The sequence below is a fragment of the Scomber japonicus genome, chromosome 17 (genome assembly GCF_027409825.1).
Source record: "Scomber japonicus isolate fScoJap1 chromosome 17, fScoJap1.pri, whole genome shotgun sequence".
Taxonomy (NCBI): domain Eukaryota; kingdom Metazoa; phylum Chordata; class Actinopteri; order Scombriformes; family Scombridae; genus Scomber; species Scomber japonicus.
The window spans coordinates 23,480,087-23,494,654 of NC_070594.1; the positions used below are offsets into that span (position 1 = coordinate 23,480,087).

General features: G+C 40.2%; 1 protein-coding gene across 1 annotated transcript in view; it reads right to left on the minus strand.

Moving 5' to 3' along the window:
- The window catches only part of LOC128376871 (nesprin-2), an 86,453-nt gene that overhangs the window by 62,120 nt on the left and 9,765 nt on the right, over positions 1–14,568 (minus strand). The window contains exons 14-38 of the mRNA XM_053336726.1: positions 14,300–14,468; positions 13,885–13,981; positions 13,573–13,772; positions 13,340–13,492; positions 12,955–13,092; positions 12,741–12,824; positions 12,430–12,597; positions 11,847–12,005; positions 11,017–11,760; positions 10,630–10,764; positions 10,065–10,220; positions 9,760–9,926; positions 9,148–9,484; positions 8,162–8,277; positions 7,298–7,448; positions 6,299–7,209; positions 5,378–5,536; positions 5,106–5,256; positions 4,844–5,002; positions 4,547–4,714; positions 4,345–4,446; positions 3,705–3,908; positions 2,253–2,458; positions 1,223–1,330; positions 220–505 (exon numbers count right to left, since the gene is read on the minus strand). Coding sequence (XP_053192701.1) covers positions 220–505; positions 1,223–1,330; positions 2,253–2,458; positions 3,705–3,908; positions 4,345–4,446; positions 4,547–4,714; positions 4,844–5,002; positions 5,106–5,256; positions 5,378–5,536; positions 6,299–7,209; positions 7,298–7,448; positions 8,162–8,277; positions 9,148–9,484; positions 9,760–9,926; positions 10,065–10,220; positions 10,630–10,764; positions 11,017–11,760; positions 11,847–12,005; positions 12,430–12,597; positions 12,741–12,824; positions 12,955–13,092; positions 13,340–13,492; positions 13,573–13,772; positions 13,885–13,981; positions 14,300–14,468 — 5,428 coding nt within the window. The remainder of the gene's footprint in view (positions 1–219; positions 506–1,222; positions 1,331–2,252; positions 2,459–3,704; positions 3,909–4,344; positions 4,447–4,546; positions 4,715–4,843; positions 5,003–5,105; positions 5,257–5,377; positions 5,537–6,298; positions 7,210–7,297; positions 7,449–8,161; positions 8,278–9,147; positions 9,485–9,759; positions 9,927–10,064; positions 10,221–10,629; positions 10,765–11,016; positions 11,761–11,846; positions 12,006–12,429; positions 12,598–12,740; positions 12,825–12,954; positions 13,093–13,339; positions 13,493–13,572; positions 13,773–13,884; positions 13,982–14,299; positions 14,469–14,568) is intronic.

Here is a 14,568-nt window from a genome sequence, read left to right on the forward strand (position 1 = left end):
TATTAACAACAGGCAGAAACTAATCTAGAAAAAAACAAATCAGTATGTCCACAACACAACATTACTCACTACTGCTAGCATTCCCACTTCAGAAACAGAATAAAAAAAATAATACAATTAATGTTGCTTTGCTTTGAGTATTCACTCCAATTGGACCTCCAATTTGAGGTCATATTTTGTGCAGAACTTGATCAACCAAATATGTAGAGTGTTTCTTACCTGAGCAAAGTGAAGTCTCTGCTCTACAGGACTGTGTATGCTTTCTTTGAGCGGAGAGTCAACAGGTTGATCTTCAGCACTGGACTGAGTGGACTTTGACAAAGCCTGAAACACTTCTGCGTCCCTCCCAGGCGAGCTGTCCCGCTCCACGCAGCCTCCCAGTGCGTTTGTTTGGAAGTTGTGGCAACGTTCCAGGAGTTTGGTGCTTTCTTCCACAAGCGCAGGCCGCTGAAGTGTGCTCCTTTGTAAGGATGACACAAGTTGGCTGATGGCCTCTGTTCTCACGCTGCAGGGAAGAAGAATAAGCCTGCAGTTGATGCTCATGTATAGATTATTGACACATTAATGAGGGAATTAAAAACCAAGCTTTGTCTATGTCTGGGAAAGGTTACAGAGAATGTTCTGATGTGTTACATAAGTAGAAAGGCAAAACTCTAATAACATTGTAGCTTCTGCAGGAACAAAATAAAAAAATAAAATATACTCCACATAATTAGCAACATTTGATATTTAAAATGATGTATTTAAGGATGAGGGAGTGTGCATGTGACAACTTGGAGCTGCTCTGTGTGTGATCAGGAGATGCACCTTATTCAGAGCTATAACCACAACTGTACTGTAGACTGTATTCTGATGAAAATAACAAGAGGGATAAATAAAAAATAAAGCAACAGTCATGTAGTTGATGATGAGTCAGTCACCTCAAAAGGAAAACAGGCTGTACAACCTTCACTATTTCTGACTCTTAAGTCAGCATGATTAAAAATGACTGATTGATCAACTGCAGCTTTTTCAAGTGTACTTGATCCATCTATTGTTGGATTCCCTACCTTAGCTTAGTTTATGCTTTCTATGGCCTTTTTCATCAACAGTCTGGTTATTATTTAGTGAGAATATCAACCCATGCAACCTACAGAATGAATTGCCCTGTACACTGTCTGATAACAGTTTATGAATATACTTAAAGTCTAAAGCTGAAGATGGCTGTCTGAAAACAGTCTACCTTTGTTGAAGTGCTTCCTCTTGTAGGCGACTGAGATCTTCCTTCTTTGCTGCTTTTTCTTCAGCGGATATCAGCCATTTTTCCAAATGCTCACTCTCCTTCTGCAGCCTACAATAAACATACAGTATGAATGCAGGCATGAGCATGCAGACACACACGTACTGTACTATGCACAGTGCATTACAGAATAAAGTGACATTATGGTGAGAAAGTAACTGATAAATCTCAGAGTCAGAGTACTTGTATGTATTACATACAGAGTCAGTACAAATTGAATTGAGTTTCATTCATGTAAAGTAAAATGAATTTACTATGACTATGAATTTAAAGACCCTGACAAATACACCAACTGTGGATTCATCATTCAGCACAAACTTTTAGTTTGTTTAAAAATGCATAAGTACATTTTATTAAGTTCTGTAGAGCACTTTAAATTTGTATCAAGTTTCTTAAAATTAGGAAAAACTCTGGGATGACAAATATGGGATTTTATAGATTCACCCACAGTATTTTGTTACAGAGCGAAAGACTGCAGACAAATATGGTGGGTAAAAATTCTGATGTTCCAAATCTGATGTCCTGTAAGGATTAAGTTGAGTAATCATTTAAATTAAACAACAATTATTGACATTGCATTTCCATTCTTGAAGAGAACAGGCCCTGCAGTCTAAAAATAGATCCTGAAAGTTTTACAGAACACAACTTATCCTTCTTAAACTCCTCTTAACACAGTTCAGTCAGGGTAGATTCTTTTTTGCTTTGTTTCTTTTTGCTGATCCCTGATGACAGTCTTTGAAAGTGAGTCAAGTGATCAATCAGCTATTCCAAAGAAACAGAAAGCATCTAATGAGACTCCAGAAATACCTGATCTGCAGCTCTTATTGCTCTTACTGTAATATGTAAATGTTCCATGTGACGTTGAATGATGTGTGTATGCATGCATGGTAGACAAGAAGCATAAATCAACAGTTCAAAGCAGATATGAACCTGTTCGAATTATACACACTCAAAATTTCTAAGAATTTGTTACCTGTCGAGATCCCGGATGTTTCTCTCAGTCTGTTCTTCCACCTCAGAGAAGATCTGGTGGACGAGTCTGACTTTCTCCTGCAGCTGAATCCCGTCCGCAGACAGACTCCGCAGGCTTTCTGGACCAGCTATGGAGGCCATAACATGCAGATCCTCCATCAGGCTTTCCACCTGCTCATCCTGGGTCTGGAGCAACAAACATAGATCCTGTAGAAGAGAAGACGTTACGAGAAGGAATTAGCATTTAGAGTACACACACAGTAACTTCACTGCCTCAGGATTTTTATGAAAGCAAATAAGAAAGTAATCCTGGTGAAATCTGGTGCAGTCGGTGTCTTACTTTCAGCTCATTGGTCTCTAGTGAGCACTGCTGTCTACCACAATGTTTAATACTATAGCTTAAAAACAGTCTGCAATTATTAAATTAAATACTTTCATACTGTACCAAATTGATGTTTTTTTGCACTATATCAGGGGTTAACAAAAAACAAGAAAAATAAAGGCACAAACTGCTGAATCAATTTTATTAGATTTCATATTGAAATTTGTGTTGTTTTACACACTGTAGCAGCTTCTCAGCATGCACTGACTGCAGGCCTTGTGTGTATGGGAAGCAAATATTAGTTCAGCTGACATGGTCTTCAGTTATTGGTAATAAAATACTTGAATGACTGGTTGTTTGTAGTGTCTTTGTTCAGTCACTCACCTTTTCTGGCATGACTCATCTCCCCTCTCCAAGGTGCACACATTAAAAGAATCCCCAGACTGTCCAATACCATTTTAAAAGTTCCAGGAGGAACCAAGTGTTTAAATGGTGAAAGCTGTTAGGTGTATTTTAAGTAGATGTTGAAATGCTTATTTTTCTGTTTAATGTGTGCATAATTGTTAAGTAATTCAAGTATATGTTGTAATGAGAATGTAGTTTTGAAGTATTTGTGGTTGGAAAGTTTGAGGCTAAGAATAGGAACAGATGTATGTTATGGTAATGTTTACAGTCTTCTTCTTGTCCTTCATGTTTATAAAATATATTCTTACTCTTAGTTTCTTGCCACTAAAATATAGCAGCATAAACAGAAGTCATTCAAACCTTCAACATTTCAAAATGCTTTAAAAGTACAAAATTAGCTCCTTGTGAGCAATCTTCACTTTCATTTGCTGTCCCACATTGCAGTTAGATGTAACATTTTAAACCCTGAATTCCACTACCAATATATCAGGAAAAAGGGAAGTCACATCAACACAACACACATGACCCTTTATAATGTAGGTAAAACAGCCATCATAAGTGAGTCCAGCTTCACTCCCCCTTAAAATGCATCAAAAGAATTCCCCGGGTTTTCCTCTTGAACTAAAATAAAAATCTATAAAGCTAATGTACGGTTCCACTTCATGATTTAACTTGATCAGCATATACTTATTTGGGTGTACAAATCTGTCTAATTTAAGCACTTACTTTAAGTTTTGTGAGGATTTTCACAACGTCTGAGCCACTGAAGTTGAGGAGAGAGTCCTGAACCGTCTGGAGGGAGTTATAGCATTCAGACATCCTGGCAGTGATTTGTCCCTTAGTGGCCACCATCTGCCTGTAAACATCCTCGGCTTCGGAAACAAGCTCCTTCAGCTGCTCCATCCTCTTCCTCATCTGGGTCTCCACCACCTAGGCAAAATAAAACCAATAAAGAGATTTCTGCTGACAGAATACTGTGGTTACTTCTGGATGTGTGTCACTGGCAAGCATGTCAAAATATGTTAAAATCTCACATAAAATTGCAGTTTAAAGTGTGAAATAGTGGTATTATCATTAATTGGATTGTGAACTGACCAAAAAAGTGCTAAGTAGGAGTTTCAAAAGTTACATTCATCTATAATGCACTGTAAAAAGACCACTGAACATCAGATCACTGTTTCCAACAAGACAAAAGATCTGCTGTGATAGTAAACAGGATTATACTCCTGAAAAGTTGGACTGGACTTGAAAATGAAATCAAAACTACATTTATCATATCTACTGTATCTGTCCATCCAGCAGCTGCATTTCCACCTGAATCATCCACATCATAAACAGAAAGCTAACCCAGAGCTTCATGCTGTACCTGCAGCTCCAGAGGGGGCTCTGTACTTTGAAGCAGTGTTTGTATTTCAGCGGCTCTTCGGTGGAAACAGTCCATACTCTCCTCCCTGGTCAAAATCTCATCCTGGAGACAGTGAAAGAAACAGTGATTATTGCTCAAAACAACTGTAGAAATTATGTCCAAGAGACATCTACAAATTGATAAAAAAAGATGGCAGTTTTACCTTGAAGGCTCTGATGTCCTCGTCTGTCTGAAATGACGGAGACTGAGTAAACACTGCTAGTTTATTGGCAGTCCAGCGCTCCACCTCTGCCCCAAGCTTGAGGACCCCATCCCACAGAGTCAGGCTGAGGTGTATATTGTCAAGGTAGGAATCGGTTCTCTCTGATATCTGCAAGAATTGTAATTAAAATGAAGTATTCATCTTACAGCACACATCTTGGAACTGTAATATCTTCATTTAACAAGTTTTGGAAATAAAGGAAAAATGGTTCAAAGAGTTCAGAGTGACTAAACTTACATCTAGCCAGCGGTCCATCAGAGCATCAGCTTCGCTCTCGAATGGGATGGTGATGCATTCTGGGATCTTACGTAGATGAGTGTGAAGCTGCCGGCAGACGTTCCGCACCTCCTCTATGCTGTCCCCGAGGCCGTTCAGCTCGGCTTTGGTTTCCTGCACCTGGAATATCATACATCCACACAAACATGAACAACTAATGCAACAACTTCCACAACAGCTGCATTCCTTTACTTAATCATCTTAATCAAACAGTGTGTTATACCTGAGTGTGTAGTCTCTGCAGGTTGTCTCTCCCCATGTAAGAGGCTTGCTCATTAATAATGCTTTCTGCCCTCTGCAGTGTTCCCCTCAGCTCACGGCGAATGGTCTGAAACCTCTTCAGCAGCTCTGTTAGGTTACAACACTGATCCAGCCTGTATTTCATCAAAACACACACACATAAACACACACACACATGCACCAAACTCAGAAAGGTACCACACATAACAAGAATGACTTTGTAGTAAATCATGAAGGATTAGAAACTCTTTCTACCGGTCAGTTACGGCTTTTGTCGTCTCCTTCCAGAGATCTTCTACCTCACTGGTTTGGCTGTCATCAGGGACTGCTGATTGTGAAGATGCACCACACAAGTACTGCAGCTCAGAGAGGTGGCTAGCAAGCTGGCTATCTAGTTTGGTCAAGGCACGAGTCCTGCAGAGGATAATACAATCATTAGAGTCATCTGTGGACAGGCTGCTGACAGCTTTTAGCACCCTTAGAATACCAATCAGGTATTTTATAATGCAAGCATAATAAATTAATGTATAATATAATTGAAACATCTCAATTTGATGTTGTTAAGTTGCTTGGGTTTTAATATTTCCTGTATAAAAGAAATTTACTGTACAAAAAATGTATTTCTTAAGTTTAAAGCTGTAAGGGAAGAATTTAAGAGAAAAATCATGATTCATAGGGTTAATATGATTGACTGATGTTTGTTTTATATCCTCTTTAAAAGCCAAATGTTCCCTTTATGTGGATTATAATGTGTCATGTTCCATTCTCAAGAGTGTTAGCCTCTTGAAGCTGCTCCCCGCTCACTGTTGAGCTTTAGTTTGTCATGTTTGTTACTTTTTCTCATATTTTTTACATATGTTTGTTTCTTACAACCAGTGCACTATGGAGACTAAGGATTATTTATTGTTCTTTATTCTTTTTTTATTTATTGATATTCCACTTTTACCGTCCACTTTGCTGCTGCAAAATGTCAATTTCCCCATCATGGGACTAATAATAAAGGAATATCTTATCTTAATATGTATATATAGATATATAAAACAAAAAGGTTCACCTTATCATTGTAAAATATCTAAATGTCACTTAACGCATTACGTATTGTCATGATGAACATATTGTTATTGATATTCCACCCAGGTTACAAAAAACACTTCAAATGATTTGTTTGTGTGATACCTCTGTTGCAGAGCAGGCAGGGTGGGCTCCTGCAGCCCCAGCTGCTCAGCTGCTCCTTGTATCTCTTTCAGGGCTCCTAACAAGACAGTTCTCCTCTGGACCAGACTCTCGTCTTCCTCTTTCTGTGTCTTCACCTGTTTTCTTCTTCGTCTTCTCCTCTGGCTTTTGGTTTTTAAGACTTCCCCCTCCAGTATCTGTGTTGGAGCATTGAGCTCTTCATCCTCCTCTGTCTTGGTGTCATTCTCTCCTTCCAGCCTACTCCTTTTTGCCTCTAATCCTGACTCCTCTTCCATCACACTTGGAGAGGGATGCTCCTGCTTCTGTGCTTGGCCCTGCAGTGGTGAATCATCCCTAATATCAGTCTGACACATTACTGCTGTATTCTCTTCCTCAATCTCGCGCATGTTCTGCTTTCCTTGAGGAAATTGTTTGTTGTCTTTATCTTGTTTGTTCTGCTTTTCTTCAACTTTCTGGGACAATGATGTCACCACATCCCGGCACGTCACAGTTGCACCGTCCATGGTCAGAGACATCCCTGCGGCCTTTAAAGAGCTGTCAACACCATCAGATTGTTCCACAGCAGTCTTCAACCTTTGCTGCATTGCTGGCAGCCAAGAAACTCTCTCCTGTTCCCGGTCTGCCTCATTTCGCTGCCTGCTGGGATCCTGTTTAGCCTGCAGGGTTGAGATCTCAGCCTCAACTTCGCTTGTTGTGTCCAAGAAGCGATCTAGGGACCAGACAGCTGAGTGAACCTTCAGTAGCTGCTGTCTGAGCTGCTCCACATGATGGACACTGCTGTGGAGATTCTGGCAGAGAGATAAAGAGGATGTGGCTTCCGGCTCTTGTCTGGCCTCTTCAGCACTTTGTTTGGATAGCTGTCTCATTTCAGACTGCAATTTGCCATCCATTTCCTATGTAATGCAACAGAGATTGATAAGTATGTTCACACATTTCACTCAGAAATAAAGTATACATTGTTTGAACAAAGCAGAAATGTACCTTTAAGTCTAATACCAGTCGAGGATCAGCCAGAGTCAAGGAGGAAATGTCCACAGGGCTTCTGATGATCCGGTCCAGTTTCTCTGTTATCCATGCCATTTGATTATCTGCAGACTCCATGAGGTCTGCAGAGTTCTCTAGAGACACCATCCTGCAAAAAAACACAGAAGTAGAATAATAGTAGAATTATTGTGTACAGTACTATAATGAAACAGCTGCTGAGGGCTTTGAAATTGAACATATACATTCTACATTAGATAATAATAATAGTAATAATAATAATGATGATGTGTTTATATAGCACTTTAAAACCAGATATTACAATGATGAAATGGAAAAAAAAGAAAAACACATTACAACACACATGCTTAGAAATATACTAAACTTGAATAAAAAGCTATACACATTGCATTCACTCACCTACCACTTCATGAGGTACACCTGTGCAATCTAATACACAATACAACAGCTCTGCTATAAATTCTACAGCGTATACATGTTCCGTTTTTGTTCACATCATCTAATGGTGATAATTTGACTTCACATTTATTATTGAGGTTGTAGTGGATGGAGGTGGTTTACTGGAGTGAATCATATTGACACACAGCAGACTGATACGCCTTTGGAGTAATTATGTTTGTTTAAATGAAAAAAACCCCAGTTAAGACAGACTATAACATACAATAAATTCACATTAAATTGTTAGTATTTATTTTTTTTAAGTATAAAACTGTCACTTTTAAAGGATGCTGCTGTTCCAGATGACAACAACATCCAATAGACTCCAATATTGGATTATGTCCTACTGTGATTTTAAAACAGCAGAAATGTCAATTCAATCCTAAATGAGACACTAAACTATACCTTTCAGGTACTTTCTGTTCGGAGGACAGCTCTTCCTGTGGTGCGGCAGCTTCCTCTGGGATGACGGTCCACTCTGCCTCCTGCTTGGTCTCCACAGTGTCGCCCCTGACAACCATCTGGGAGATGGGAGAGTGACGTGGTAACAGAGCAGCGAAAAAAAGATGGAGCGAAGCACGCATATCCAATTATGGAGGATTAGTGCCAAAGCTGCTGCTGTGACTTGTGAGTGTCAGCCTGTGTTTGTTTCTGACTGGGAAGACTTCAAGGAAGGCCTTTAAATGCAGTGTATAAAGTAGTTAACGTGCAACATACACACTCTACTCTGATTTGGTTTATATTGGAAGTCACATCATATTTACATGTTTGTGTTTGCTCGTATAGTAACACAAGGCAAACTCTGTCTGATATTAATATTAAATGCTCTACTGGAAAAAAATGAATGTAAAAAATAGATATAAACTGAAGGAAACTCTTTTTCAACAAGTGTACATCAAACAAGCAAGCGGTAGCCACACGCTCATAAATCTGATTCTCTCTTTTTTCTGCAAGATCTGCTGAGATCAATCAATATCTGGAATTCACAATAAAAACATCTTCAGAGTTCTGAGAGTGCAGTTTTCCTTTCCTTTCTTTGATATAAATTATACATGTCAGGTCATGTGTCTTATGAATTTAGCTGCAACAGAAAATAATGTATCATTCCTAATAAATAAGATGGCACGTGTCTCACAAGTCCAAATGACATTTTCTTTAAATTACAGTTAGAGAGAGCCACATCCAAAGAAAAGATGACTCAATGATCTCCATCACCCTAATCCAACACTACTGAGAAGTATACAATACCTTTACACCAAATTAGATGTACAGGTTAAGAAAAATGTTTTTCAAACTTTAAAAAGTGCAAAAATTGTTTCTAGCTGCCTGCTAAATCCAAAAATACCTAAGAAAAGCAAGAAAAGTGGGACATTCATGTGATTTCTTCATACCTGGATGTGAGTTTGGACTTGTTGACTGCTCTCTGGAATGTGTAGTACACTGGCTTTCAGCGGCTGCTCTTTGTCTTGAAGTGAAGCTTCCCGCCCAGATCTCGAGAGGTCATTAGGTTGTGTCAGGTGCACCTCGCTCACTGTCGGGACGTCCTGAGCTCGCAGTCGGAGGATATCACCAAGGTGAAGCTGCCCTGACGCAGCATAACCCACAGCTGAGAAGTCTCGCTGTGGGCTTCCCTCGCATGTTTTCTGTGGGAGATTGTTGCTCAGCTGCGGGCCGTCCAGCACGCCAGTCGCTCCCAGCGGGGGGTTTCCCCAGAGCTGCCGTCGCCTGCTGAGTTGAGAAATGTTTAATGGAGGGGGGCAGGGGGGGTCAAGGCCGGTGAGTTAAAAACCACTGCGTCCAACAAACATCTCATTAGAATTAACAGACTTGAAGGATTACAGAGTGACAATTGGTTAAAAAGAAGAAAGAGCTGCTTCTGCTTCAATTAAATGCAGCAGTTCACCTTTAATTGACAATTACAAATACATCTAATAACATTTTATTCCCTAAATTAATGTTATATTAAATACATTACACCTCATGATATCTTTACTATATCTCACCTGTCATCTAGGAGATCTGTTTCACTGGGTTTTGTCTCCTGCATTTCATCTGTTTCCTTCAGTTGGTCTGTTGCGAGGCAGGAGGATTCTCTTGGTGTCAGTGTTTCACTAAGCTCCTGCAGTGATTCAACGCGCTCCTCGATGGTTAGATATCCTTCTGTGACAGCCTGGAAGGAATGTTAATTTCTGTGAAAATGAACTCAGATATCTTTCTCTCTGGTTTTCTGAACTTCTTCTAGACACAGACAGTTTGCCACAAAGCACAATCAGATGTTAATGCCACATTTAATCAATTGCACAAATACCTGTTGCTGCTGCAAAGAATCATGGTCAGTCTGGTCAGTGGCTTCAAGCACAACGTAGTTAGTATGCATTTCACGTTCCACAATAGAAAATGAGCGCTTTTCTCCTATACTAGACCATAATATAGGAATAAAGGCGGCCATTTCTCTGCGGACATCCTGGGTGTGACACAAACATGCAGAAACTTACTTTGGGAACATTTTTAAGGACAGTTGGTCAACCCCCCCCTCCGCCCCCCAAAAAACAAAGTTAGTTATGCCAAACCAATTGGTTTAAAAGGTTGTTAAATTCTGTTAAATGTATTAGTTTTTCTTTAAGTGAGTATGTGTTATATTGTTACAAATTACAAACAATACAAACACATAAAGTAAAAATATATTTAGAAGAAGTCCTAGAGTGTAAGAAACTCTGATTGAATATCATATCATTCAGCATTGAATTACAATTGATGAGAAAACAATAAAAAAACATCTTTGGTATATAGTTACAGCCTTTAGATTGGTTTGGTTTGAATCTATATGACAGATGTGAATCTTTGATAGACTCAGTGTCAAGTCCCTGTCATACCTCCCACTGCTTTCTGACTGAGTCGGAAAGGAGTATCAGGTCCTGGAGCTGGGGCCCAAAGCAGAAGGCCCCAAACCCCTCCACTGCAGCAAGGAACTCCTCAAGGAAGGCAGGCTGCAGAATCTTTAAAGCTCTCTGCACAGAAAGACATACAGCTGGACAAACGCACACAAACACAACTGGAAGCTATGCAAAGCAAAAACTACAGAGCAGTAAATAACCTGTCTATTCTGATATTAAAGTCTTAAACAGGACCACGCTTCTTTTTTAAGTATTTAATAAGCAACATTAAAAAGGCTGGTTTATCAGGAAGAACAAAAGTAAATTTTTTCAGCAAATGTGGAAAAAATTCAGACTTTGGAGTATCCCTCAATGTTAAAACTGTACCTGTTTCTTCTTGGCTTGGGCCTCTGAAATCTCTTTGCCGCCAAATAACTTGATGGCTTGCTGGATGCGCCCTTGCAAACGAAACCTGGCCTTCTCCAGCCTGCTCCTCGCCATTGACTGGGCCTTTGAATGAACTTCACTGCGGACCATAACTAGTTGCTGCGGAGATGTTTTAGAACTCTGTGGAGTGTTTGGTTGCTCACTTGTTCTGAATTTAGGCTGGAATTTGTGGGTTTGCGAGGGGGATGACCCTGTCTTTTCTTCTGTGGGTGAACTTGGTGTGGGTTTAGATAGCAGTGGACTTTTTGGAGACCTTGGTCCAACAGGAGCTTGTTGTTCATTTTGACTCTGACTTAAAGCTTGAGTGAGGAATTGGGCAAATGGCAGTGGCTGGATCATGGCCTCAGATTCAACTTTCTTTACAGACTGAGGCAGCATTTGGATTTGGACATGGGGTACGACGATCATTGTTTCGCCTCCTGTGTTCTGGGAATGGGTGTAACTTTTAGGCCCTGGACCCTGGAGTCCTCTTGTCCTCTGTTGAGGTATCTGAGATGGAATCTGAGAAGAAAGTTGTCTTGGGTCCTGGGTTTGAAGTTTAATGTTCCCAATCTGGTCTACATGTTTGGTTCTGGCCACAACTAATAATCCTGCCTCTGCTTGTTTTTTCTGATGGACTGTTGGTTCAGGAGCTTCACCAAGAGGTATCCTAAAGCCAAGGGAACTAAACATTCCAAGAATCTCCTAAAAAGGCAAAAATAAACAAGATCTGATAAGGTGGTCAAGTTACTGAAGAACTGAAAAAGTTACCATACATTAATTCAAGCCACCTGGCACTGGGAGACTGTCACTAAGATCCTGTCCTGCATGACTGTGGTACTGAGGTGCTGCAGAGAAGACGATTTCTTGACTCGTGCCACAAGATCCTTCAGATTCTGTCCTTCAGTCACAACCTGGTTCTCCAGCTGCAGACTTCGAGAAATCAAACCCTAACAAAAGGAGGACCAAAACCGAACATAAGCATAGCTGTTAAAAAACTTTACAGGACATATTCATGCTCTATTTTCGCTATAAAGTCATTGCATTTGAGATGGTCAACTGAGATTTGGTTATATTAGTTATATTTCATCATGCATGCAAGCTATCCACTATCCATGAGGGATCCAATGACACATGGTCCCCACTTTTGGCATATCAAGTGAAAATTCATAAAAAAAGCTGTACAAGTATTAACTCGAAACCACAGTACAGAAACCCCAGAGCAACAAACACCTGTGTGGAGGCAAAATAAGATGCAAAAAAAGCCAAGAATCATAAAGATTATTACTATAAATCAGACTCCTTTGGATTGACTGATCCAAGACAACAAATAAATGCCAAATTAAAGGATGCAAACAGTTTCATTTTACTGACTTCAGCTGTAGATTGCAGTGCAGAGCGTCCTCTTTGCTCTTTGTCCTTTAGAAGCTGGTAACAGTCCAGGGCCTCTGTGCTCCAGTGGTCCAGCTCTGCCAGCCGGCCCTCTAGCCCAGATGCGGCCCGCTGCAGCTCCCCGCAGGTCCTCTCTGCTTTCACCAGCATCTGCCATACACATACAAGCAATTAGCACTGAACTTTTGTCTTAGTTTGCCATATGAAATAACACATAAAACTGGTGCCACAGAGAGAGGATAATACACTTGAACTGCATTACATTAGGTGAGTGAGTTTTATCAAAAGAATACCTCTTGGAGAGTTTTAAGGCTGTCTTTGTCCGGGGATGGACCGACGGATGACATGTCCGCCTCCACTAACTTTTTACTGAGTAGCTGACAGAGAGAAAAATGAAGAAGCACCATAGAGAGAGAGTAGTTCAGGCATAGAAAAAAACAAAAAAATGTCATCTTTGTTTTGCAGCTGATTTCCCATCCATGCATTCATCTTGCCAATTTTACCAACCTGTAGTTTCTGCCTTTTAGCCTTCAGTGTGACTGATGTCACCTCCAGCGGTTGTCTCAGTATCCAGCTAGCCTCATGGTACAGTGCACGCACCATTTGAAAACACAGGGGACCAACAACAAGCTCCGATGACACTTCCTAGAAAAGACATGCTTTATGGGTCACAACCCTCATTGGATATCTATATGTTTTGTTACCACATGCGAGTTTAAGCTACTTTTTATGCTACCAAATTTGAAATGAAATTAAAAAAGACCGGAAGAAACCCACCTAAAAAACATTTTAGTTTAATTCTGTGGAGATTATGACCAGTTCAAATACTTAGTATTAATTAATCTAAACTCTTTGTTCATGTAAAATGTGCATTAAGAACATGCATACTTACAAACATCGTCTTCTTCATGCATTCAGCCCACTGCTTGTTGAGCTTGCTGAGTTGCTCGGCCAGAAGGAGGCTGGTTGAAGCTTCTGTCACTTCGATGAGCAGGTTTCCCACCTCGTTCACCTGAGCCTGAACCGACGTCCACTCACTCATATCCTGCCGTAAAAGAAGCACCTTAACTTCCTGCTCCCTTTTAAACCTGCATGAGACTGGATAACGAGAGTCATAAACGTTACCTGCATCCCTTCAGCAGCAGATTGGGTTTCTGACTGTGCCTTCTGTGTCAGCCATGTGTGTAGAGAGATAAGGCACTTGTCGTAAGTCTCCCACGCAGACGCCACTCTCTCCATTGTCGTCCTCACAGTCGCCACAGCCTGTGTGACCAGTGCGGCTTCACTTTCTGCTTCCTTCAATTGTCGAGTAACAAACTGGGAATCTAGACATGTGGGGAGGAGAGAGTGAGGAGTTTAAGTATTGTCTTGTGATGTAAAAAAAAAAATTGTTATCTTTTCTTCTTATCATATCACAGACACACATTTAGTCCATACCTAGTGCTGCTTTGCTGGTGTAAACATTAGCCTTCTCCTTCAGATTTTGGAGAGCATCCGTCAGAATCAAAAGCAGACCTTGGCGCTCCACTGTTTCCTAGACAACCAAGAAAAATCATCATTGTCACTGGTTATTCATAGGACATAATTTATTAGAGTTAACCATTTTTTTGACAAGACTGAAATCAAGAGGACAAGTTTTTTGGATTTATACATAAGTTTAATAATATCAGATCCTGAGTCAGTCTGATGAGCTGAAACAGTGCATATGCTCACATCTGTTTATTAAAATAACTAAATCACAGTAACTGTGCCATTTGCTGTTACAGCAGCGCATATTATTGCAGCTGACATCACTTTGCTTTTGAAACTTGTGTAACAAGGTTTCACATCCTCCTCTTTCATATGAACTCACATGCCAGTCCTGCAGAAGCTGAAGAACTGTCTCTTGGGATTTGTATGGAGCCTTCCAGTACTCAACCTTAGCACTGACGCGGCCCATGAGGTCCAACATGGTGTGACGGGATTCCTTGAATTCCAACTTGATCCCTTGATACTTGGCTGTGACTCGGACATTGGTTAATCTTTTTTTTCCCAAATAAAAAATGGAAACACATTATTCAATGATTTTTATTGGCACTGTAGATCATTTTAATACCACTTTAAATATCTCTAAGGGGAAAA